The sequence below is a fragment of the Leucopleurus acutus genome, assembly GCF_964270905.1.
Source record: "Leucopleurus acutus genome assembly, chromosome: 2".
NCBI classification, from domain to species: domain Eukaryota; kingdom Metazoa; phylum Chordata; class Mammalia; order Artiodactyla; family Delphinidae; genus Leucopleurus; species Leucopleurus acutus.
In genome coordinates this window covers 177667616-177695161 of record NC_139143.1, presented here as the reverse complement: position 1 = coordinate 177695161, position 27546 = coordinate 177667616, and the positions used below count along the sequence as shown (strand labels likewise).

Here is a 27546-nt window from a genome sequence, read left to right as displayed (position 1 = left end):
CTAATATGGTAAATATTGATATGCATAACCCACATAAACAAAACCTCTTGGGGCCCTCAATACATTTTTGGAGTATAAGGAGGTCCTGAAACCACAACTTTTGAGAACTACTTCTCTACAACCAAGCCTTTTTAGCCTCTAACCTGGAATGTCCCAGAAGCACCTTTGCCAGTTATTTGTTCTAACTGGCCTCTCTCTACTGCTCTCTGCAGAGCATTCTTCAACAGCTGAGGCCTGCAGAGAAAACATAAAATAACAATAAATATATTAATGAAGGTAATATTTGAAGAAAACAGAACCAGGGTTATTCTAAAGAACTAAAGTTCTGATTCCTATTATATGTGTAGTACTTTGTTAAAACAGTGAAGTAATAAATTGTTGGCACCCTTAATAAGTGGTATTTCTTTTTTCTTCAAGCAAAGAAGCTAAGTCATTACCTGTACATACAGAACCATGAACCATACAGAACCAATTTCCAACTTGCCAGGGCACCCCAAAAGCCTCTTTTTTACCATCAGACTACAATAGCAACCAAACTTTGTAATCAAGCAAAGAATGGATATCTTTAAAGTTCCATCTAATTCTGATATTCTCTGCTGCAAAATTCCTGATTTTTTAAAAGTATATACACATTAACAAAAAATGGAGTTGTTTCTTGCAAACCGGTATCTAAGGTCAGCCTAATAAAACACATTCCATGAAAAAGAAAATAGGTTGTTTTTAACACAGTATCTCTGCCTTAAGAGGGCTGTATTAAAAAAAGCAGAAACAAAAACAAAAAACTAGGTCATCAAAACCAAATGGCAGGCAAGAAGAAATTGAGTATCATTAAAAACATAAGAACAGGAATTCCCTGGTGGTCCAGTGGTAAAGAATTCGCCTTCCAATGCAGGGGATGCAGGTTTGATCCCTGGTCCAGGAACTAAGATCCCACATGCCACAACTAAGCCCAGGTGCCACAACTACTGAGCTTGTGCGCCTCAATGAGAGAGCCCGCGTGTCGCAAACTTCAGAGTCCACAGGCTCTGGAGCCTGCACGCCACGCTAGAGAGAGAAAACCTGCACATCACTACTAGAGAGAAGCCCGTGTGCTGCAACCAAGGCCCGACACAGCCAAAAAAATAAAATAAAATATTAAAACAAAAACAAAACAGAAACACTAAGAATAAAGTGTTGAGGCAAGAGGTGCTCTGTCAAGGAGCAATGGTCTGAACGGTGGGTGAAGAATGTCAGGTGCAGGGAGAAATCAATCAAGTTGACTTAGGGCTTAAAGGGGTCTGTGGTATGGAACAAGACAAAATGGAAAGCTATACACCCAGGCCAACAACAGGACATCTGAAGAAAGGGTTAATCGTAACCCAAAAGTTAAGAGATGTGTTTTGCCACACCTCCCCAGAATTACTAGAATAGCACCCAAGGAGCAGAAAATCATGAGACTTCTTTGAAATTGATTACTTGATAAGTTAAGTTGAAAAGATTAACAACTTGGCAGCCCGATGAGGGACAAACTATTACCACTTGAGGTGTCTGGAGAAGAAATTTTGAATCTTTTGAATCTTTTCTCCAACCACTAAACATTACAGCCTGAGCTGATACTAGAGTTATTAATTACATTATCCACATGTTTGGGGTAGAAGGGTGGAGGGGATCCCCTGTTCTAACAGGATGCTAAAGAGCAGAAACCATGCTGACACTCCAAACGAAGAAACTCCCTCTCCACCAAATCCAAGTATTTCTAAGCCAGTGCTATTCCATTCGGGACAAATATGATTTATGCCATAACCCAAAACACACTCAAAGTCATTCACCCCACAAGTATTTACTGAGTATTTATTATGGTTATGCAGGAATAAACTCTTAGATCTAGTCACTAAACTCAAGGCATTTAAGAGATGATGAATACATAATAATTATGGAAGAGAATAATAAGGTTCAGGGTTGAAGTATGTGCATAGAGCTTTGGGAACACAATTGAAGGAATGATTTAACTGTCAAACAATTTTACTATTAGTTGCTCTGTAAGTTAGATTCCAATGGAGGATCATACAGCTTAAGTTAAACACTGAAACCCTACTCTCTTGTATCAAATTAAACAACTAATCTGAGAAGAATCTTCTTTTTTTTTTTTTTTTGGCCATGCCGCGATGTTTGCGGGATCCTAGTTCCTCGACCAGGGATCGAACCCAGGCCCTTGGCAGTGAAAGCTTGGAGTCTTAACCACTGGACCGCCAGGGAATTCCCTGAGAAGAGTCTTCTTAACGAAGGTTCAAATGCTTCCGGAATGAGTTATCAGTTAAATCGGTTCCCTTAACATTTTTGTTTTCTCAGCAATACCAGTCATTACCTTAGCATACACCTTATCCTGGGCCTTTAGAAATCTCACAGTTCTATCACTCACTCCTACCTTCAGGTAAAACCACACTTACCAAGTGCTTCAAAGCTTCTCAGATGGCCCTTTCTCTCTCATCACTGTTATAACCTTAGTACAAGCCACCATGGTCTCCCTTCTGGGCACTGTGCTGCTGTTTTCATAGTGCACACCACTATTAGGTCAATAAGCCTATAAAGGCCTCCTTTAGTATGTGACTCAGTTGATCAGGTGTCAGGTCTTAATGCTTCCACCCAGCTTTAAAGCTTTCCATGGCCTGGTGCCAGCCCTTGTTAGTCTAGATCCAGGCAGGCTTCTTTCTGTTCTGCAAAAAGAATGCCAACTCCTGCCTCTGAAACTTTTTCATGAAGCTCCTTTAAGATGCCTTCTCCACTCTGTCATCACATCTAAATTCTATACATTCTCTAGACCCATCTCAATGGGATGGGACCCGACTGGATCCTCACCTTGATTGGATGGGGCCCAATGAATCCCCATCTTTTTAACTCACTGCTAACTCCCAAGCACAATTCCTTTTTCGGAAAAATTCTAGTCTGTATCACACCATTCTGTACCTATGACGGTGCTAACTAGGTGCTGCTGTAAATGTTTTACACGTATGGAATAAGCAAGAGAATACAACAACCCCAAGAAACAGGTACTACTATTGCCCATACTTTACTGAATGGGAAAAGTTAAGTGACAGAAAAATTAAGTCATTTCTCCCAGGTCACATAGCCAGGCCGTGGAAGAACCAGGTTATAAACTTGAGCAGTCTGATTCCAGGTTTTGCATTTTTACTTACTATGCTAGGTAGGCCTGCACTTTCCAATATAAGACAGCCCTGGACAGTGGAAAAAGCAAGAGGTTATAATGGAAAAATGAAATAAAGTTCTGCTTTCACCAGTGAATAGCCAAGTAACCCAGGGTAAGATTTTTATCAGCAAAATTGAGGAATACCTATTTTTAAGTCTATTTTGAGAATTACAGAAAACAATGCAAAATAAAATGTTTTTAAAAGCCCTATACAAATTTATTTTATACAATTTGTTTATTACAACAAATTTATAACAAATTTTTCTATTTACTGTAACAAGTTTTTCTTTTTAAAAATAAGATGAATAGGCCAGTTTAATTAGAAAGCAGGGAATAGTGAGTGATTGTTGGTGGCTATGTTTTTCAACTGTGGAGAAAGTCTGCACTGAGAGAGAGAAAAACGAAAGCAATGCACAAAGCGAATGGAAGGTAAGGGAGGGAGTGGCAGGAATCTAAGAGTTACATCAATCTGTTAGAAACGCACAGACAGAATTAAGAAGATCAAAAGACTCTTGAAATTACTTAGAGTTTAAACTGTTAAGAAATTAAGGGATCTCCAGAGAAATTACTATGTTTAGAGAAAAGTATGGGGGTAAAATTGCATCTTGGGCTATGCTCATATTTTGGTATGCACAGAAAGAGAAAAATCAAGAGAATACGATGAAGTTATACCATACACAAGGATCAGACATTAAAATTTGATTTCTAATGTCATATGACAGCATTACCTTTGAGAGCACCTTCTTAGAGGCCAACCCAAAGCCTATGTAAAGCCAACATACCCCATTTTTCTCTAGGGTTGCAAAAAACATTGTTAATAAAGGAGGTGACTTGAATGTTATATAAAAACACTGTCTTTAAACATCAGAATCATATTTCGTATGGTGTGATGCTCATACCATGAGAACCACGTTGGAATTGAGACTCACTAATAATACTAACATTAGATGAGTTATTATTACATGCCAGGCACTGTTATTTATTTATTTGGCCGTGCCGGGTCTTAGTTGTGGCACATGGGATTTTTGTTGTGGCATGCAGGATCTTTTTTTTTTTTTAAGTTGTGGCATGTGGACTCTTAGCTGCAGCAGCATTCGGGATCTAGTTCCCAGACCAGGGATCAAGTTCCGGCCCCCTGCACTGGGAGCGCAGTCTTCACTACTGGACCACCAGGGAAGTCTCAGGCACTGTTCTAAGTGCTTAACACATACTAAGGTTCCTAACAACTCTATGACTTATACACTGTTTATCAATGAGGAAACCAAGACACAAAGAGATAACTCATTCAGAGATATAAAGCTAGAAATGACAGACTCAGGATTTAAACATAAGGGTCGGGTTCCAAGGTCTGTGCTCTTTACCACAATGCTCTACAGTCTCCAGCGTACGGTAGGAGAAATTCATGTCTCATCTCATATGCTCCAGGGCAAAAGTTCCTTGAGTGAAATGGCCAGGTGAAGTGCCCATATTAGTTCACTCATTCAACTAATATTTACTGAGCATGTACTGTGTGCTAAGCTTGGGAAAAACAGAAGTGAACAATGTAAAAATCTGCCATTTTGGGCTTCCCTGGTGGCGCAGTGGTTGAGGGTCCGCCTGCCGATGCAGGAGACACGGGTTCGTGCCCTGGTCCAGGAGGATCCCACATGCCACGGAGCGGCTAGGCCCGTGAGCCATGGCCGCTGAGCCTGCGCGTCCAGAGCCTGTGCTCCGCAACGAGAGGCCACAACAGTGAGAGGCCCGTGTACCGCAAAAAAAAAAAAAAAAAAAAAAAAAAAAAACTGCCATTTTAATGGGATAAACAGGTAATTTAAAAAAAGGCAAATAAAATACACAGTATGTTAGAATATGATGAGTGCTATGGAGAAAAGTAAGGCAGAGAAATAGAATTCTGCACGCTGGGAGAGGAGGGAAAGGTTGCAAATGTAAGTTAAATGGTCCTATCAACCAAATGCAATGAGTGGACCATGTTTGGATATTGACTTGAAAAAACCAACTGTAAAAAGTCATTTTGGAGACAACTGAGGACATCTGAACATGGCCTGGGTACTGGATAATGTTAAGGAATTATTAGTTTAGTTAGGAATTAGGTTAGTATGATGGTTATGTTCTCTCTACATTTATGTGTATGTCTGAAAATTTCCAAAATAAAATGTTAAAAAATGGTACGGTAATCAAGGCAGGCATGTGGTGATGATACGAGAGTAAAAACTTAAAGGAAGTGAAAGAGTGAGTAAGGTGGGTTATGGGGGAAAACCACCCAGGCAAAGGGAACAGCAAGGGTGAAGTCTCTGAGGTCAGTAAGGGAGAGAAGAGTAGTAGATTAGGTTGGAGATGCAATGGAAGCATAGTGTCTTGTAGGCCATTTTAAAGACTCTAGCTTTAAACTTTTTAACTGTGAGGTGGTTGGGAAGCCACTGGGAGGTGTGAGCAGCAAGGTGGTATGGTCTAACGTACATTTTATTATTATTATTATTATTTGTGTGTGTGTGTGTGTGGTATGCGGGCCTCTCACTGTTGTGGCCTCTCCCGTTGCGGAGCACAGGCTCCGGATGCGCAGGTTCAGCGGCCATGGCTCACGGGCCCACTCGCTCCACGGCATGTGGGATCTTCCCGGACCGGGGCACGAACCCGTGTCCCCTGCATCGGTAGGCACACTCTCAACCACTGCGCCACCAGGGAAGCCCCTAACTTACATTTGAAAAGTCTCACTCTCACTGCTATGTTAAGAACAGACTGAAAGGGAGGGAGCATGGGAGAAGCAGGAGATTATTGCTCTAATGCATGTGAGAGATGATGGTGGCTTCGAAAAGAGTGAAAATAGTGAAGGTAATGAAAAGAGGTCTGTTTACGAATATATTTTAAAGACAAAGTAATTTTTTATAGATTACATTTAGGTGTGAGATAAAGAGACCAAGACAAACCCAAGGTTTTTGGCTTCAGCAACTGAAAAGATGTTATTGCCACTAACTGAGATGAGGGAGGTATGGGAAGTGCAGGGCCTTTCTGGTGGGGCGGGAGAGATGGTGCAGGAGGGACGGGCGAGAGTGGGGTGGGGATCAAGAGTTTAGTTTTGGACATGTGAAATTAGCCACACAAGCGGTGATGTCACATAGGTGTCTGTATATATAAATGTGGGGTTAGGAGGGAGGTATGGGCCAGATTTATATACCTGTATATTAGTATTGTGTAAGTGCTATTTAAAGCTTTGAGAATGCAAAGAAGTACCATTCATTCAAAGTGAATGTGGACAGAAAAGACAAGAGGCCTAAGGTCTAACCATGGGGCACTTGTACGTTAAGGAGGCAGGAGATGGGAAATCAGGAATCCTTAGGAGGCTGAGAAAGAATGGGTGGGTAGTGAAGCTGGAGGTAAATCAGAAAGGTGTGTGTGGTGTTCTGAAAGGCAAGTGAATAAAGTGTTTCAAGCAGGTGGGAGCCATCAACTGTGTCAAATGCTGTACAAAGACCAGCAAGTAAGTCAAGGACTATGAACTGACTACTGTAATTTGCAATGTGGAGGCCCTCAGTGACACTGACAGGAAGAAGTATTTCAGGTAAAATGGTGGGGGTAATGTGTGACAAAAGTGGGTTTAAGACAAAGCAGGAGGAGAAAAATTATAGGCAGCAAGTATAGATAGACAACTCATACTTTAAAACTGTACTTTTCTTGTTCTTTTGTTCGGTCAAGCGTTAAGTACGGCTAAACTTTCACGTTAAATATATGTATGGCAGGATTCCACTACAGTCAGTGGTAGAGAAAATCAAAGTAAAGGAAAAAAGAGCTTCAAAGAAAGAAGTTACTATTTAATAAGGTAATAAGAAAAGGTCTTCAAGTTCATCATCGTCTATGGGCTGACAACCCACCTATTTTCGGGCAAATTTTGTTTCAACATAAAATGACAACGGGACATGTTCCCAAAGACATGGAGCAAAGTTACACTGCAATCACCAGCATGTCTCATGTAAGTAAAGTAGAACCGTAAGGAAAGAAAAAAGCTGGGGGAGGATACAGTCTCTAGTCACCAAAAACAGAGTAAAAAGAGTTAAGAGTGAAATATATTTCCATCTTTAAATGCGCCAAACAATGCGTACTGGACCCAAAGTTATATCTGTGGCTCATAATCAGGGTATAAGAAGCATGAAAAAATCCGGATATTAATTTCAAATTTTCTGCTTCTATGATTCCCCTTTCTTTGGCACTTTCACTAACTGGCCACTCTGAAGACCACTAAGTGCTCTTCTGAGAATGTGGCTTCTGGGCTGAAACCCCTGCAGTTCTAACTGTATGCCTCAGTGATCCAAAGTAAATACCAGTACTAAACTATATCAGGACAACGTGCATCCAATACAGAAACTGTCTGTAGAAAGGACTCTGGATTAAACACAATTTCCCAGAAGTCAATATAACAAAGATGTTACACAAACACATTCAAAACACAAACTGTGAATTATAAATTTGAACAATGTGTCTGCATGAATCCACAAGCACATGTGACAATCTAATCAGTCTAGATGCTTTTAAGTGGTAATTATTTTACAAATGAATTACTATCAAAATTCTCTCAGAATTTTACATTAAATGTTTAAATGATGAAAATATTATGCTATTTCTATGCAGAAGTGCTACAGAAGCCTGAAGTCTCCTATGTTCTCAGTTATACATCTAAATAAAAAATGAGCTACCAACCACCTCATCCCCTATTAGGACGGCTACTATCAAAAGACAAACAAAAAAACACCAGAAATAAGTGTTGGTGAAGATATGGAGAAATCAGAACCCCTGTGCACTGACGGTGGGAATGTAAAATGGCACAGCCACTGTGGAAAACGGTGTGGTGGTTCTTTACATAGTTAAAAATAGAATTATCATATCATCCAGAAATTCTACTTCTGGGTATTTGAAAACAGGGTCTCAAAGAGATATTATTAGTACACAAATGTTCACAGCAGCATTATTTCACAATAGCTAAAACATGAAAGCAACCCAAGTGTCCAATGACAGATGTAAGGACAAACAAAAGGACAGACAAAATGTAGTATATACATACAATGGAATATTATTCAGCCTTAAAAAGAAGGGAAATTCTTTAACACGCACAACAACGTGGATGAACCTTAAGGACATTATGCTAAGTGAAATAAGCCAGTCACAAAATATACTGTATGATTCTACTTATATGAGGTATGCACCTAGAGCAGTCAAACACTGTAGAGACCAAGTAGAATGGTGGCTGCTAGGGACTGGGGGATAAGGGGGAACAGGGAGTTCTTGTTTAATGGGTACAGAGTTACAGTTTTATAAGATGAAAAGAGTTCTGGAGATGGGTGGTGGCGATGGTAGCACACTATGGAAGTACTTAAATACAACTAAATACTGTTACCACTACAAATGGTTAAGAAAGTAAATTTTACATTTATATGTATTTTATCACAATAAAAAAATTTAAAAAATAATCAGCAGCTGAGAGGACATCATTTAATGCTGAATATTCTAGCAGCTGACATCATGAAAAGTTACTCTATCAGAGTCTTGTGAAAGTCAACATGCGGTTTGAGTTTCAAAAAGAAACTACATATGGAGCTATGAAAAGGAAAATATAATGGGACAAAAAATAAAACCCACAAAAAAAGGTTTTATTCCTAGCTCAACTGAAAGTAATCCTTACTGAATATTTAATCTTTCTCCTTTCTCATGAAAAAGGGGCTAAGGAAGTAATACAGACATCTGTGTTTTAAAGTCCAGGCTTCTGGCTCATACCTGATGTCCACTCTAAGTTTAGGGTAATACTGAGACACGTATTTCCTGATGAGACTGTAGGAAGCTTCTTTAGGTTCACAAAGGCGAGTAAAGGCCAGTGGGAGGATATCCTCCAATTTTACTTGTGGTTCTGGATCCACTGCAGAGCTCCTGTTCTGAAATGTAATATCAAAAATTATCATCATTACAGGATATAGAGTTTTCTTTTCTAATGCTTCTATATTCAACTCAAGGGCTTTCCCAAGCTGACTACCAAATCAAATAAGCAAAAGAAAACTATTCCTTTTTAGCACATTCAAATAATTCATACCACAGTGGTGTAATGTCACTTGAGTGGCAATTTCTTTGAGACAAAAGTTTCAGGGACTTCCCTGGTGGCGCAGTGGTTAAGAATCCGCCTGCCAATGCAGGGGACATGGGTTCGATCCCGATCCGGGAAGATCCCTCATGTTGCGGAGCAACTAAGCCCGTGCACCACAACTACTGAGCCTGCGCTCTAGAACCCACGAGCCACAACTACTGAGCCTCCGTGCCACAACTACTGAAGCCAGCACACCTAGAGCCTGTGCTCCACAACAAAGAGAAGCCACCGCAATGAGAAGCCCGTGCATCGCAATGAAGAGGAGCCCCCGCTCGCCGCAACTAGGAAAGCCCACGCGCAGCAATGAAGACCCAACACGGCCAGAGATTTAAAAAAAAAAAAAAAAAAAATTGAACCGGGAGAGTTAAAAATATATATAAAAATTAAAAGGTATTAAAAGTCTTAATTCATTCTTCAATAACAAAGAATGAAAAGGATCATGCAGCACCAGACAGCACTGTACAAAAAAATTCATTTTGAAAGTTTGAAAGCGTTATAAGGAAAGTACAAAAATCTCCAGTGCTGTAACACTGGACATGTAGAGGAACAGTCATGATTTCAATTACTGACACAGAGGAAATATTATGTATTTCACTTTATTATCGTATACTTTCCATAAATGAAATTATGTGTCTGGAGGAGGGGGAGTGTTAGTATCTACAAAAAAGAAAAACTGGCTTAAGATATAGTTTTAGGGTCTAATATTGGGTAAACATGTACTTGGTATGCCTCTTCTAGTTTAAAAGGTATTTCACAAAAAAGCAGTATAACTCATACAGCTGCCCATAGTTCAACAGAGGGCAGTTAGGCCCACGGGCTCCGGGGCTGGGGTGCCTGGAGTCGCACACTGTCCCGTCTACTCTCTGGCTGAATCATAATGAGCAAATGAATTATAACCTCTCCAGGCCTTCAGAGAAAGGCTGCATCCTGCACAGTGCACACAGTGAACACTCAGTAAACACTGTATTGTTAGCAGTAGTAATAGTATTACAGTGCTCAATAAAACTGGTACAGACTTCTTACCTTTCTGTTTCTGGACTTCTGAGGTGTTTTTCTTGATTTCTGGACCACAATAAAACTCCCGGAAGCACCTTTTCCTTTTACCTAAAGTAAATTAACTTTAGTTGCAATAACAGGTATTTTTATTTTAAATTATTCTGGTACTCATATTGATAACTTTATACTAGACTAAGCGAATTACAAGGCATGGTGATGCAAGAACTAATGTAAAGTGCTGCTGAACTCTTCAGAGAAAAAAGAATGGATGAGTCAAAAGACTTGGGATCAAATCCTATTTATGGTACCATTTAGCTATTCAATACTGGACAACCTCATAAACCCTCTGAGCTTTTGTTTCCTCATCTACAAAAATGGTGATACCAGGTTAAACAGTCTACTATAAGCTTTAAAGAAAAAAAATAAGTGAGAAAACCTCTATCTTGAAAGGAAGACAGCTCCTTGGCAAAAGTTCAGGCCTAGTTAATCTCAGGCCACAATGCTTCCTACAGTTTGCCCGTTACACATTATTACTGCATATGGGAAAGGTTATCTAGCAATTTTAGACATTGCACATGACGGTATGTGGAAGTCTTAGAATGTACTTCCACAGTTTACGAAGTGCTGTCATAGAACTTCACATTAACCTGAGTCCTCCACACCTTAGCTTCACCTACCCTGCTGTGAATACAGCAATCAAACGGAAATGCTTTCAGCCTATAAACTTGTGGACGCATCAAACTGAGGGTCAGCCTATGAGGTAAAGTAGGTCACAAACTATATTTTCAAAAAGAAAAACATGAAGCCAGCTAATAAACTGTGCTGACATATACTATGATACTAATTATGATGGTTAGATAATATATTTTAAGCAATGATTATTTTAAAGGCCATTTAAATATCAGTTTTACAACATTTTGAGAAAGGTAGAATGTAAGCTCCATCACAGGACTGTTTTACTCACAGATGGACCCCCAAGCACCTGGCCCACAGGACACACTCAATATTTGTGGAGTTAAGTACTTGTTGAAAGTTCCTAAGAGGAATTTAAATGCCTGAGTGGCACAGAATTCTGTTATTAATCAAACCATGCAGAAAGATATAGAGAAAAGGCAATAGGACTCAGGGAATGCAGTGAACTAGATCTTCAGAACCATCTTTGCTATTACCATGGGACCTTGGTAGTTACTTCCTCCCTCTGGACCTCTGAAGATTGACAAGAAAGTTCATTCTAGCTAAACAATTTTCTTTTTAAGTTGAGTTATAGTTGATTTACAATATTATATTAGTTTCAGGTTACAATATAGTGATTCAAAAATTTTACACATTATACTCCATTTAAAATTATTATAAAATACTGGCTATATTCGCTGTGTTGTACAAAATATCCTCATAGCTCTAAGTAAAGTTCTGATGTACTATGCAAAGTAACATGGATTTATGCCTGAAATCAATATTGGTTTTAGTATTATTCTCAGTTTATTCAGGTTTATCTGATGCTCCCAAAAGCCTTAATAGTTTCAGATACTAATAAGTTAAGGTGAACCTATGTGCAAATCTAATTTATAATGATAACGAGTCTAGCCACAGAAGCTAGGCCTTAAAACTAACAACCCTAAGACAAGAACAATTACCTTTTCTGCTGCTGCAGTACCTGGACTCCTCAACCCCACTTCTAATCTGCAGCACCACATAATCTCAAGCACAAGCAGCCCCCCAGAAGTTCAATTAAAAGTACAGGCCGCTAGAAAAAAGTTACATTACCATACTGCTTCTGTTCTCTAGAATAGTTATCTTTAAGCTTTTCATCATCATGTTAACTTATTTTAACTAACAAATTCACAAAGCACAAAAAGCCTAAATGTTACTAAATATGGATTTACAGCTAATACATGTTGAAATGATCTTATTACAAACAACCATTTAATACCTGTTTGATAACACCTCTATTTAATTCTCTTTTCAGTGCTTGTTTAAGGAGGTAGCCCCTTCTCTCCAGCTCCAGAGAAGGGTACTTATGGATGATATATTTTCGAATAGCAACCACGGATGCACCACTCTTCTGGAAGCATGCCTAGGAAACAGATTTATCAAACCATACATATTAATTTAAACTAGCTGTTTTTCATGTTTTCTGACACCTATGTTTTCAAAATAAATTATTTTGGAAGTGAACTTGATAATGGATGATAAAAATGGCAGGAAAGAGTGAACAGTATTGCAGGTAACTTCAGTTCATCATGGCTGTGGAGAAATACAGAATTAACAATATTTCTGCAACAATTTTAAATTGTTCAAAACAGCCAAAGAGAAGATACAACATGTGAACAACATTCTGTGTGTTAATGAAGAAGCTCTTTCCATTCTAATTCTATTCTGTATTTAGAAGACAGACCTTTAGCATTAAAGTGAGGAAAGCAGGGCACTTCTATCCCTTGTAGGTTCACAGATCTGGCCCATTTTATGGAATGAACTTCAGCACACCAGAACCAGTATTCCTCTGCAGGCTTTGTGTGAATGCCAGCAGATACCATAAGCAAAGATAATCTGAATAAATGGCACAAAACTGGGTTTACAGATGCAAAGCCTTAACGGGCGTTTTGGACAATGAGAGCATTCGACTGCAATTTAAAGTGCCCTCTTCCTTTTCCATCCTATTTGTCTATATTCCATTTGACTAATGCCCGTGGAAAACTGAAGTAGGTCATTGCGTCACAAAGGCAGCAATTCTGTTTCAAAAGCTTTAAATTTTGAAGCACACAAGCAGCATCTATTATCTAATGAGCTAGTCCACCAGTTTTGTGTAGCCATTGTCTATAAAATGACCATAGGATTTACTCACTGTCGTTGCATAAAGACTTGGTTGAATGTTATTTTATACACTGACAATAAAGAAAAGTAAGTCACAGACAGATGAACCAGAAAAGACTGTACAACACAATTTAATATGGATTGTGTTAAAATGAATCACCTGCTTCAAGTAAATGTCTCTGACCTATTACAACCTACTGAAGTTTTCTCCTGATCTTGTAAGAAAACACAGAGTAAAGAAAATCAAGCAGAAAAGCACATTCTAATGCTAAAACAATCCCTGCTCCACCAAACTGAATAAGATGAAAATAGGTATCAAGATTCCTGTTCAATTCAGAAAATGGTGTCAATGGTCTGAAATCATGATTTGTTTACACTGCATGGAATACATGAGATATATATACATATATGTATGTATTTCATTTGTACAAATATGCATAATCATATTCAAACTATTTTTCAGGCCTAATTATACTGTTTAAATTTTTTGTTTTATTATCTTAGAATTTTAGTCCCTTCTCCACCCTCACTGTAACCCTGCTCCTCCAAACCTAGACTGAGAGGTCACAAAGTGAAATCCTTGAAGAAAGGCTACACAAAGAAAAGAGATCTCACTATAATCAAGCTATATAAACCAAGAAAGCTTTCTTAATGAGTTGAGAGTTGTCTTGAAGGAGTGTAGGGAGAGGTCTGAAGGCAAACCTTTTTTCCAGTTTGTTTAGTGGCGTCTTCTCAAATTCTAAGTATGACCACCAAGCTCCTCTTTCCTATGTAAACCACCGTTGGTTAAACTGATCTGTAGCCTTCTCTCCCCAATTCTGACTCAGATCCTAGCAACAAGGTCCCTGAATCAGAGTGTCTATGGCTTCTACTTTAACTCCTCTTGTCATCTGATCATATGAAATAAACATGGCAAAATGAACCAGAAAAATTTACACACAAAAAGGCAAGGTCAGATTAGAAGATACCCTTAAAACAGGAAAACAGTATCTGATGATCACACAAGCTAATGAAAGTCAATGAATTATAGCAAAGTTATAAAGCTATGGAAGGAGGATAGATTTTGCAAGTATTCTGGAATGACTAGGTGATGAAGCAAAGTAGTGACGTTTCTAAAAGAGTTCTGGTGTGAAAGATAACCAACTACTAATATTAGACATAAGCTTTGAAAATGAACCTAAAGATAGTATACTTTTTTGAAATAAAAATTTCCTCATTGCTATTCAGTTACCCTGAGTCACAATTCAATTTCATAAGGGCAAGGACTCTGTTTGTCTTATTCTATGCTATATCACTAGTAGGACTGCCTGCTACAGAGAAGCTAGTCCTTAATTGTTTGTTGAATGAATTAACATGTTCAGCCTTCAAATAAAAACTATACTGAAAATAAACTGAGTTTTTAAAAAAAAATCTAAAGATAAGTTAAAAATACTTGCTATAGTAAATCTGAGTTTTTAAAAAAATTAACAGTGCTCAGCAAATGTGATAATATTATAAAAACATGAACTTAGCAATGGCTTTCTTCTATTTAAATCTCTTTTGGGAAGCAGAGCAAGATTTCTGATGCCTGCACAGGAGTATGCCATTTTCAAATACGCAAGAGACAAACAGAATAAATCTAAGATGAACTGCTTGAAATAAAAACTTGCCTTAATGGCCTCAGTTAGGATTGCATCCATCTTGGGACGTGGGGAGGAAGCCATCGGTGTTTGTTTCTGGGCCCTGGCTAGCTGGCTGGCAGAAAGGGTAGCCCAGGAAGGTATTGTTTTTTTCACTTTCTTCTCCTTTTCTTTAGACTGATCTTTCTCACTTTAAAACAAAGAATTGTTATTATGCAAGATAAACTCTTCAGAAAGAAGTATAAAGTCAGAAAGAAGAAAAGACCAGAGAGGGATAAAAATCAATGTTTTAATTCATTTCCACACTGAGGTGATACGTAAAATAAGCAACATTTTACAAAATAAAACATTTTTAAAAAATTGGGTTCTACAAATGAACCAAAAAGGTGTGCTCTCCCAGCTGCACACAGGAGAGAGGAGTCATATAAATCAGCACTAGTATGAAGGGCCAGTACATAAAAGAAATGAGAATTTTAAAATGAATTCTAGTAACAACTGCAACAGATGCGATTCAGTACAGTGCGAGGAACTCAAGCTCTGAAGTCAGAAAACTTGGGTTTGAGTCTCAGCTCCAACATTTACTAGCTACATGATCTTAGCCAGTGACCTGAGTCTCAACCTCCTCAGCTGTAAAACAGTCATGTAATACCAAATACTTCACAAGGTGCTGCAAGAAATGATGAGATTACATTTATACAAAGTTTTGTGAACCATAAAGCATTATACACATTTTATTCTAAGTAATAATAACACTCCATGTACCTAAAAGAAAGGGTAGCTGCTAAAAATTCCACAGACCTTACATATACCTATGAAACTGGGATGAAGGATTCCCTGAGGATTATACCTGGAAAGTATAGTTATTTCTAAGTCATTCTTTTATTTAAAAAGTAATTCCTGTTTTCACCAACTATGAAAAGAATAGAATGACTGCTACCAGCTGTCCTGCAAAAAAAAATTTAAATTAAAAAAGAATCACCATCACATCGTACAGATTATCAACAGCAAATTTTGCCTGCAGATTCTCAAAGTCACCCTCCAATTGAATACTTCATCAAATATATACAGAGTTTTAGGTCACTCTAGCAATGTCTTGGTATAGATTAATGCTTTCTAACATAAGCACGTAAAAATAACTCATTCCCGCAAAGAGGGAGGAATAAAGTGAAGAAGAATCTCTCAGGTCAGATTTTTAGTCACGTTCCATTTCTTATTGAAATTATGTCAATGTTTACAATAGGAGACACTCCCACAATGAATTCTAAGCACAAAAACACATGCCAAAGCTGAAAAGAATGAATTGTGCATCCGTCAAACCACTGTTCTGATAACTACTACAAATTCTAATAGGCCATACGACTACATCGTAAGCCTATTCCAAGAGATAATTCCAAAAAAAGTAACTCCAAATAGCATGTATCTAGCATAAATTAAGTTGTATCACTTTAAAAAAATCTGACCTACAGTCCTTTTACATAGTCTTCACATACAAATAGCAAGAAGGCATAAGTCCTTACTCCTTTTTGGTTTCCTCAGAAGGCTTGTTTTCTTCCTTCTCTTCATTCTCAGGTTGCCCCTTTGGCTGCTCTGTCTCACTAGATGTAGCAGGTGGAGTTTCATTCTCTTGTTCTTCTACAGTGGAGACAGATTCCTCTGAACTTACATCTGGTTCTAAAAAAAAAAAAAAAGAAATCAGGTGAGTAGAATTGCATCAAGTAAATACATTAGCGCCTGAGTCAATAAAAGGGTAAAAGTTTATCTCTTTTTTTTTTTTTTTTTTGCGGGCCTCTCATTGTTGTGGCCTCTCCCGTTGCGGAGCACAGGCTCCGGACGCGCAGGCTCAGCGGCCATGGCTCACGGGCCCAGCCGCTCCGCGGCACGTGGGATCTTCCCGGACTGGGGCACGAACCCGCGTCCCCCGCATCAGCAGGCGGACTCTCAATCACTGCGCCACCAGGGAAGCCCTAAAAGTTTATCTCTTTAAACAGATAAGCCAAATGTTGCAATTAACAGTTGTATCCTAAAATGAACAAATGATTTATGAGTACACTCTTTTCCCCGATTTATGTCACTCAAATTGCCTATACAAGGGGTTGCTGATCCAGACCATTAGGTGAGAAAAAAGAGAAGGATCAGCAAATTGCACAGAAAGGGAAACTCATTTTACCCCAAATCAAAACTCGTGAGTGTTTTACTCTATAACATTAATGATGAGACTCATAATTAAGAAATTAGCCATTTCATAATTTAACAGGCTAATATTAGTAAGGGAATAAATAACAGAAAATTAATATTTATTTTCCAAGTGAAATGATTCTGGCAAGTGTAGAAATATGAGAGGGGGAATACTGAGGTCTGCAGTTGCTGGTCTGTGTCTTTTCTCAGTAGGTCTCCTTGAGCAGCCACTACAGAACACAGAACCCCAGGAAATGGTTAAGCAGAGACTTAAAAGAAAAGGGCATCAGTGGCCAAAACTAGGCAAAAAAAAAAAAAGGATATGCTTGAAGAGTTTAGTCATTTAAATTATGTGAACTCATTACTGGCATAATGAAGACTTCTTTGGGGCCTTCATATAAATAAGAGAATTTTTAAAAATGCCACTTCCTTCTGATAGCCAAACCACATACATACAATGCTAAAGGAATTCTACAAATTAAAATTCTAAGCCGTAAGTTTCAGGATAGTCAACTATAATTTGTAAATCATCCTGGATCACGCTCTTCAACCAGACTTGCATGTAAGTGAAAAATCCTCCCATATATGCTCAGCAAAAATCAAGGCTCTAGAGTCAGATATATCTGGATTCAAGTTCAGACTTTCTAACATTCTAGCTTGATATCTTAGGGCAAGTTCTTTGACATCTCCATATCTCAGTACCCTTACTTCACAGAGTTATTATGAACATAATACAAAATGCTTTAGGGGAAACCTGTAGGCTAGCACCTGTACTGATTCCCATCCTCCTCTGGCCTCTTCTACTGCTTCTAGAGCTGTTACGCAAATATTCAGGCTAGAACTTCAGTATAACAATGGTATCTGGTGATACAGATAACTGCAAGATGTATTTTTTTTTTATCACGATGTATCTTTTACAGCCCTTTGCCCCAACGATCTGACCTAACTGGCCGACCTAACTGTAAGAACTTACTTTTAGTTAGTCATGTTTACTTATTTTTACATTGCTTTATTCTAAACAAATTGAAAAGCCAAGACCGTTTACTGAGTTTTACCATAACAGCAGGGCTACAAATTAAATTCCACATTATTTTCTCTTAAAGCTTACGGTTTAATAAAGGTTCAATTGCTCAACAGATAATGAGACACTGTTACATATGAGACAATGTTTCCAACTCACAGAACTATTGTGTATGCCTTTTTGGATTTATAAAATTTACAACATGAGTGAAGTCCAATTATTTTCATGTACAAAATACTATAATGGGACAGAGATAAGATAAGCAAACACAACTTGTGAAGTGTCTTACTGGTCCTTTATAAATTCTCGGTTGACTTTTCTAATACCTTACACCTGAACACTCTGGTGTATTCTGAAAACTCACGTTATTAGTGACTTAGTGACTTCAGCTGGCTGTTAAATGCGGCTCAAGATGGGCCATCAAGGGGCTTATCTCAGTGCTGGAAAAAATAACCTACCCTCAACTCACCAGCAACTATTATTTTTTTTAATATGCTGATTCCCATGTCTCCTCACTGCCTTAGGCCAGAGTACCCCAAATGCTTGTAGTATTCGTCTGAGGATTCTGAGACAAAATCCATGCTCAGCTGGAGAAGAGCAGATCCCTAGTGCACTAAGGATAAAGGCATCAAGGGTGCATGTATTATTTTATTGGTAATATATGCTGGTCAGCAAATATTTGGTTCTAACAGCCACGACAGGGACAGCACCATGTGCTCATCCCTGGCAATGAAAAGAAAAGAAAAAGAAAAAGGTCACAAGAACAAGAAAAGCAGTTCCACTTGCAGAAGTGGTTAGAGGTGCCATGAAGGAACACGAATGCTCCAGATTGACGGTTCTACCTTTCTCGATTTATTATGTTCCCACCTCTGCCTGGCCAATCTTCTCTCCACCAACACCAAAGTTACAAACCAATGCTTTGATCGCCCATTTGCTCCCTTGAGGCCTCTTGATGATTTCTGGTTGAGCCTTCCGCTGTCCATCTTGAAGGCCCAAGTCTTCCATTCTTCCAGGGTCTTCATCCCCATGACACTGTATGCCCAGAAGCTACTCTTCGACCATTCCTGTTCTCTCCAACCATCTTTCTGTTTTTTAATTCCAAGAACATGAAATTTTCACCTTCTAAAAATCTTTAGAGACAAGATGAAATTCTTTCTTTGCCCACATGGTCTAGAAATGACATACCAACAGGTACCACCTCTCTCTCTAAATGCTCCCCCCAAACACTGAAGCATAAAAAAAGAACAAGTAAGTTCAAGGGAATTTATGGGACACTCCAAACTGGAGCAGAAACTTTTGCCTTTTGAAGCTGTCCACCGCTTTACTTTACCTGGCTTTTCTTCCTCCCCTTCAGCGAGCTTGCTCTTGGGAGGAGTTTCCCGGGTAGAATTCACAGCTCGACGAATCGGCATGGTGTTATCTTCTACCTTCTAAGAAAAGAAATGGCCATAATCACACATGCAAACAAAATTTCTCTTTTCTCTCTTTTTCAAGGGGCCTAACTGGGTGTCAGAAGATGTAGGAGAATTCTTCAAGTCGACTCCAGGATCTGATGCAAATTACTTTTAACAAGGTTTTTTGAAATGAAATATGATTCTTAAGAAGTACTTTTCAATGTATTTTATTTTAGCTAGAATTTCAAATGGAAATAAGTAATTATACTTGATTTGGAATAAATTTAGGTTTTCTCAGGAGTTTGAGGGGAAAGGGAAGATGAAAAGAACTTTGTATCTACTTGATTTGTTCAGATTCACAACCCAGACTCCCCCAAGTAGAGGAAGGAACAGGTACCAAGAAGGACCCAGCAGGGCCTGAAGTCAGGGACTGATCCAAGAGTGAAGCTTCAAGACTGTGTCAGCCCCTACCTCACCTAACTTGTCCGCGTGGATCAGCTGAGCTCCTACTATAAGTGGGAGTGCCTTAGGATGGACGAGTTCACCTTGAGACGTATCAGTCGCCATTTAAAATAATTTCTAGGCCCGAGTACAGGTTACACTCTGAAGCCTCTGCTGTTAACCACAAGGATTTTTCCTAATGGTTTCAGTGTGGTGAAGAATCAACCTAAAGCACAGAAAAGACCTGGTGTGAAGATTAACAGCAACAAAACTAAACTAAAACGTCTAAATTTAATATACATCCAAAGGGAAAAAAAATTCACTATAAAACTTATAGTTAAGCGACAGATGACTTGGTCAGTTATCATTCAGAAAGATAAAATCACTATCAAAATATAGACTATGTAAAAGCAGCGACTAAGACAAATGCACAAGCCACAGCAGCTGTTGCACCTTCCACATGAACAAAGGCAACAAGGACAAGAAAGCTCATAAGGAACCTAACCCCATCCCCTCTGCTAGTATCAGGAACTCAGAAAGGACAGAATAAGGAGATCTAGAAATAGTTTAGTCAATGTTTACTCAAAGATCAGTTTACTAAAGAGAGAGGCTATTGTTGTTACTGTTCTCAAAGGGGTCAGGAAACTTAACTGTAACCTTAACTCCATCTCCATCAGAGAAGTAATACAAGGGCAAAAATACTGCTGACGAACATGACAGTCTAAGAGCCTCCAGACTCAGAAAAGCAAATTCAGACCATCACCTAGGAGAATAAGTATGCCTCTAAGACCTTATTTGTCATACTTCTAATGTTAGGTAAAATCAGCACAAAAGAACAAAATTAAAGATTTAAAAATAAAACGCATGTAAATCACTCAAATTTACCTGATCATTAATACCCTCTGCCCCGCCCATCCTCATCTGGGCCTCAGTAACATTTTATATAAAAACTCTTCCAAAATTTAAGAAAATAATCAGTTAGGCGTTTAGATCTTTGTGCTACTGAACATTAATGAAGACTTGTGAAAGAGCAGACTAGTCATTCAGCTTCTACTTTAAGCTCTAACCCTGTCTAGGAATTTAAGAGCTTTCAATTTGTCAGGTAATAGTTTGAAGCTCCAAACATACAGAACGCTTTCACATTTACAGGGAAAACCATTTTATGGGAACACCAAGAGCAATGCCAGACTTGTGAACTATCCGTCAACTGCAATGAAAGGCAGCTGAAAGAATTCAAGATCATATGCTAAAAACTTATTATTCAAGAGTAAATTAGGAATATCCACGAATATTTAAAAATTATTAACTGTTACAAAAACTACTTAAAATGCTCACATAGCAGTTCACTTCAACAACTATAAAACACAAAAATAAAAAGTTTTCTCATTTGTGAAAAGTTGGGTTTAAGGGCATTATTTAGGTTTGTGAAAGCTAAAAGTCTATCTTGGAATAATTTCAATACATAAACTTGCTCCCTCACTCAACTAGAACTTACATAATAATACATTTTCCTTGATTTAAAAAAAAAGCAAATCTGATGATACTTTTACATGTAAATACCATACAGAAGTAAAACTTCATGATCAGGTTATTCTTGGTGAAGTGATACTGCTAATGAATTCATCTTTCTTAACCCATGATAATACTAGCTAGGTTGAAAATGATACTGCGAAGTCAGCAAAACCTTCAGCAGTCTGTTCATAGAGGATCTTTAAAAAATATTTTCCCTGTAAGTAAAATACTAAAAAAAAAAGTCAAAACCCTTCCAGTCAACTCTATATTTACTAATAGCTCAAAATTGAAACAAACAGGTTTTAGAAAAGGAGTGGGGGTGCAAAGGAAACTACTCTCAATGCCAAGATGACAAAATTGACTGAAGTCAGGGCAACAAGTATATGGTCCATAAAGACATTAGACATCATTAACCTGAGGACAAGAATGTTAGTTTAAATTAGGTCAGGTAAGAAGTATGCCCAGGGTGGAATAACTGAAAAATAAGTTGGTTTGCCAATCTTCCTGGCTGCATCCACCAAAAAAAACAGAGCCTGACACTTTCCTGCTTAAAACCTCCCCATCACCACACCCCCTTATTTCAGTAATCTCACCCCTTACTACTCCACCCATCACTCTACTCTCTTGACTCCAAACACACAGATCATCTTTTGGTCCTCAGTGTGTGCTTTGCACATGCTCTTCTCTTACACTGCAACATTCTTTTCCTAGACACTTCAATTAGATTTGTGCTCAGTGTCACCCCCTCAGAAAGCCCTCCCATCCTTCTTATTCTTTTTCAGGTTTCTTTATATGGCATTTGTAATAGCATTTAACACCACCTGTAATTCAACATACGTCTATTTACTTTTTTATTATGTGTCTCTTCCAGTGAAATGTAAGCATTACAAGGGCTAGGACTAATTCATCACTGTATTCCCAGCACCTAGAAGGATGCCCAGCACATACTGGGTGCTGGATAAATATTGGGGAAAAAAGTTGAATGAACAATGACACCTGACAGTACTTATTACTATATTCAGCAAGTGTGAAGAACACTTAAAAAATAAAACTAAATATTTAAAATTTAATATAAATATTAAGAAACGTTTGCCTCAGCTCTGTATTTCCTTAATAAAGGTCATGAAAATTAAGGCTTCAGTCTATAGCACTTTCTTTTCTTTTGGCCTCTCCCGTTGCGGAGCACAGGCTCCGGACGCGCAGGCTCAGCGGCCATGGCTCACGGGCCCAGCCGCTCCGCGGCATGTGGGATCCGCCCAGACCAGGGCATGAACCTGTATCCCCTGTATCAGCAGGCGGACTCTCAACCACTGCGCCACCAGGGAAGCCCTATAGCACTTTCTTTATAATAAGTTGGTTAATGAGTTATTCCATAAGTTCACTGTTCATCACAAAGCTAACAAAACTATATGAATGGTTAATTCATACTACCTGAACATCACAGGTACTCATTAATTTAACTTTTGTTGCTACATTTCTGAATGATCAGACTTTTAGGCCGCCACACTTGTTTCCTTGCAGGAATCTTATCTGGCTGGTTCACTGCTGCATACTTGGTGCCTAAGAAACATGCCAGGCACAGAATAGGTGCTTAATAAATATTTATTAAGTGAAAGAAAGAATAGACGAAACGAATAAGTTTTTCATCTGGGTTCTTATATGTGCCATCTGAGTTTACCTGTGGTTTCTGTGCTCTTTCTGTGGTCATCAACCTGTTTTTAAAATTTAATGTGAGATTAACATAACAAAGATTTGCTTTCGTCAAGGGAAGTGCTAAGTTGTTTAAATGCAGGCAATAAAGAAAAGGTTGTAAAAGTAGAAAATCCGTAATTTCAGAGTTTTAATTTACTTTCTCTACATTGAGAAAGCACTAGAAAAATAAGTAGTTCAACAATGTATTTCAGTTTACTGATATCCTTGAAAGTACACATTTTAGGGAAAGTATTATTTCATATTTTACCATAAAATGTACACAAGACGTTATACATTATAGTATCATTAGCTATGCACTGATTACATCAAGTTGTTCTCAATCTAAAATCTTTAACTATATTCAGACTTAACAGGTAATGTCACAAAAAGCATGCGTATAATTAGCTAGCAACTTCTTTTTCACTTTTGTATTTCAATATATCAGTGTCTATATTGGGCAGATGCTATGGACACTACAGGGATCTATTCCTAAGGCACGCACAATCTAACTGGCTGAAGAGTTAGGATTTTCATCTATACACGAAGAGTTCAGGACACTTTCTCCAAGTTCTCGCCCTCAATCTTCCAATTAAGCTTAAAAACAAGGCCAAAAATAACCTCTAAAAATGTTACTTCTACTTTGAAACGCATTACACTAAACTTTTAAAAAGAGCAATAAGAATTTTAAAAGCTCTTAACAGTTTTATGCCTATGCCAGATTAAACAAAACTAAACTATCTTCCAAAATAAAACTAGACACGTGTAACTTCACTCTAAGACAGGCCAGCTTTGTCCATAAAGTCCCAGGTGAATTTCTAGCTGTACTTTTAACTAAATTCTCACTTTTCAATGTAACATAAAGTCGGGAAGCATGATAAACAACAGAGAGAAAATGTATACGCGGAAAGGGCGGTAAAGTTCACCTTGGCCGTCCTCTGTGCAGGGGTGAACACTCCCTCAAAGTGGTTAAGTGACTCGTCCTCGGTCACAGACATTGGTCAATTCGGTATCAAAATCTCAAATCTGGGCCTCTCACTTCACCACTCCTGCCTCCAACTCTTTACAAACGCCCCTATTCACACGTTTGACTTTATTAGCTAAAATCACATCACCTAAGGAGCAGTGACTAACAAGCTCTAGGAAAGCCATACGGGAAAACGAAAGCTTAGGCCCGCGTCGCGGCGGCAGCGGCAGCAGCAGCAAAGGCTTTTCAGGGGCGCCAACAGCTGACACCGAGCCCAGACCGCCGAGAGAACCGGTTAGAAAGACCAGCAGAGACAAAGGCGGGGAGCGGCCGGTGCGGCGCCGAGCACAAGGCGGGGGGGAGAGCGGAGCCAGGATGAAGGCGGCGAGGCAAAGGGCGGCGAGCTCAGCGGCGGCGGACACCGAGGTGCGCGCTCATTGCAGCTGACAGCTCGGGCTCCCGCTCCGGGATGCGCGCGGGGAGGCCGACGCCGCGACCCGAGCGGCGCCCGCCCGCGCGACGCAGGAGGCGGCGGACCGCGAGTCCCACCGCTCGGCGAACTCACCGCTGGGAGCTCCGTAATGGCGGCGGCGGGGGCGGAGAACCCGGGGGGCGGGTTCGCCACAGCCAGTCACCGCCGCCGGCATCTTTCGAACCGGCTCCGAAAACCGCTGAGAGTGGGGTGAGGGGGAGGGCGGGAGCGGACAGCGAGGCCCACCGCGGGCCTCGGGAGCATGCGCAAGACCTCAGCCAATCGGAGCGGGCGGGAGGACGCTGGCGCAGGCGCGCTGGGACGCAGGGCCCTAGATCAGGGAAGAGCTCCCCAACCTCCCCAGTCCAAACAAAACAAGGGCGGGAGCGCGCGCGCGCGAGGGTCCCGGAGGAGGCTTCCAGGAGAGGGGCCGGGGGCTAGGTCGCAGTGGGGGGAGGGGAAGGGGGCGGAGCGGTCGGGGAAGGCAGACAAAAGGCACCACCTCCAGGGACGCGAGCGCCCCGCCCCCTCCTCTCGGGTAGCGGCGTCGGCGCCCCGGGCGAGCGGCCTCCGCCACTCGCCCTCGGGGTCCAACGGGCCCGCACCCACTCCCCACCCGCCTTTTCCGTCTTGAGTTACCTCTGCGCTCCCCGCTTCCTGTCGCCCGCGTGCCGCAAGGATTCTCGGCGCCGCTCCCGCTGCCGCTCGTCGCCTCCGCCGCCGCTGTCCTCCAGGCCCAGCCGCCGAGCTCTGCCGCCCCGCCCCCCTGCCCGCGGCCCCGCGCGCGCGCCCCCCAAGCCGGCCCCGCCCCCGCGCGCGCCGGCGGCCGCACCCCCAGCCCGCGGGAGTGGAGGGAGCGCGCGAGGCTTGCCTCCCCGGTCGGGCGCGCGGGGGCGCGAGAGGGCGCTCCGGGATGTGGGGACGCCCGGGCGGGGTCTGTGTATCCTTGTACCTTCCACCCGGCGCTTCCCGGGTGGCGCCCGTTAGCTTGGGCGATGCGGTTTCGGTTTCTCGGAAGGGCACTCTTTTCACTTAACCCTTCTCTACTCTGGTTCAGTCCCTGGTTTTGGCGATCCGTCTGCCTTTAGAGGGGTTGGCATTTCCCGCTTCTGAATTTAGCCACAGCACAAGAACTACACTTCTTTGAAGGCGGTTGGAATAATTAGAAACCCAGAGAGCGGAAAATTCAGTACCTCACGTTCTTTCCCATTAAGTATCCATACAGTACAGGGTAGCGTAATAACTCAGGAAAAGAACTGTAAAAGTTGATTTTCTAATCAATGAAACGGTCTTCCCTGGCTTCCTAATCTGCATATGCAGGGACGGTTCTCAACAAGGAAACCGTGGGATTAGAAAACAGGTAATTGCCTTTGGATTGCCATTTTACGTTGGTATCAGCGTACTTCGGCTTGTACGTACTGTTTAAAAATGTAACTTTTCAAAGTCGGTTTGGGAAAATACGATGTACCTAAAGTAGTAGGTGTTTTGTCGCGGATAGAGGGGGTTCGGGTAATGATATAGGGAAATAATAAACACTACAATTGCCGTGAGGCTCAGAGCAGAGTGACTAGCACTCAAATGCATGTGCCTGTCATCCCAAAGTTTTATTATGAAACCATTTAAGCACTTGCTAGTCCAGTCCTCAGGCTCTGGCATTGCCATTAGCACTTTAACTGTCTCACCAGCTTTCCCAGGCACAGCCATACACTCCATCAGTTCCAAAGGGAGGTATATAAAAATTTAACCACCACCACCAAAAATTCCTTACAAGGTGCGTGTTACCATTAATGTCCCGATGGCATTACCAATGCCCTGGCACTCTGGGGTCCCATTAAACATGTTCACAAGGTGTTTTGGTCATTTTGTGCCCAAACTTCATCCTGCTCACTTCCTTTCTTATCAACATTTCTATCTTTTGTCTCCTTTTTAAAAGACTCTTCCATTTTTATGTGTTCATAAAATGAACACATAACACATATGCTTAAAACGTCCTACCTTTCTTCTTTCTTCTTTTTCCCGGAAATGTCTTTAGCCCCATCTCATGCAAGAAGCTGACACAGATAAGGGCAAACTAGATTTCTCCACTCCACAGATTTTTGCTTAAAAAACACACACACAACTTATCTGTTGTTTACAACATGTACACCCAAGGAGGGAAAACCCTGAAAAAATTCTTTCTCCAGAGTGTGCGCATCGAGGCGCTTTGCACACAACTGCCCCCCAACCATGCACTAAAGCTACCACTCACTGAAGTCTGAAGCTGTTTTTCACTTCCAAAGGGATTTGAAGTTTTTATTGGACATGTATATTGCTTGAGGCATTTTACCTCTGCTAAATGTAACATCTGGTCAGTTTTGCTTTTTATACTTAGCCACATCCGAGTTAAGACTCCATGGAGTATGGTTTTATAGTTTATCTCACTTGGCTTTCTTTGAGCTATACTAGTAAAAACATCATTCAATTGTGTTTGTTAAAAACAGATTTACATGATGAATTTTGCACCCTTAAGCTGTTAGGCTGTTTGATGTTCTGCACCGAGGGAACACACATCTTGGCAAGTTTAAGAGCAGCTCAGTTCTTATGGAGTGTGTGGAGTTTATGGTCAGAGCACCAGTAAGACCCTCTTGCACAGAGACCTCTCACACTGACTGATATCAAAGTCCCTGAAGTTCCACCATTCACTCCTTTTAATCTCTTCTATAGCAATTTTATTTATTTATTTATTTGGCGGTACGCGGGCCTCACTGTTGTGGCCTCTCCCGCTGCAGAGCACAGGCTCCGGACGCGCAGGCCCAGCGGCCACGGCTCACGGGCCCAGCCGCTCCGCGGCATGTGGGATCCTTCCAAACCGGGGCACGAACCCGCGTCCCCTGCATCGACAGGTGGACTTTCAACCACTGCGCCACTAGGGAAGCCCATCTTCTATAGCAATTTTAAAGTGCTGCTATCAAGGAGAGCTAACATACAGGTCTCAAACTGATAATTCAGAATTCATTGTTTTAACCTCTGAACTTGAGAATCTAAAGCTTTCCATTGGACAGTCAGGGATCAGAAGAGTAAGAACTCCGGGTGTCTGACTAGAGGAAGAGCTTCTAGGAGAGAGAAAGGAGTAAACGTGCTGTCGTCTGTGATGACTTCACACTT

The 27546-nt window shown here is 40.5% G+C and overlaps 1 protein-coding gene across 7 annotated transcripts in view; it reads right to left on the bottom strand.

Annotated features, from left to right (window-relative positions):
* The window catches only part of HP1BP3 (heterochromatin protein 1 binding protein 3), a 35274-nt gene extending 10113 nt beyond the window's left edge, over window positions 1-25161 (bottom strand). For 2 of the 7 annotated variants that reach the window (XM_082833704.1, XM_082833710.1), the window contains exons 1-9: window positions 25042-25161; window positions 19793-19988; window positions 19258-19357; window positions 16249-16402; window positions 14762-14921; window positions 12232-12375; window positions 10329-10409; window positions 8945-9099; window positions 144-234 (exon numbers count right to left, since the gene is read on the bottom strand). In XM_082833704.1, coding sequence (XP_082689830.1) covers window positions 144-234; window positions 8945-9099; window positions 10329-10409; window positions 12232-12375; window positions 14762-14921; window positions 16249-16402; window positions 19258-19357; window positions 19793-19888 — 981 coding nt within the window. In that variant the 5' untranslated portion in view covers window positions 19889-19988; window positions 25042-25161. Of the gene's footprint in view, window positions 1-143; window positions 235-8944; window positions 9100-10328; window positions 10410-12231; window positions 12376-14761; window positions 14922-16248; window positions 16403-19257; window positions 19358-19792; window positions 19989-25041 lie in introns of those variants that run through there. The other 5 variants (XM_082833705.1, XM_082833707.1, XM_082833708.1 and 2 more) reach the window with 5 other exon arrangements.
* Between the last annotated feature and the right edge of the window lie 2385 nt (window positions 25162-27546).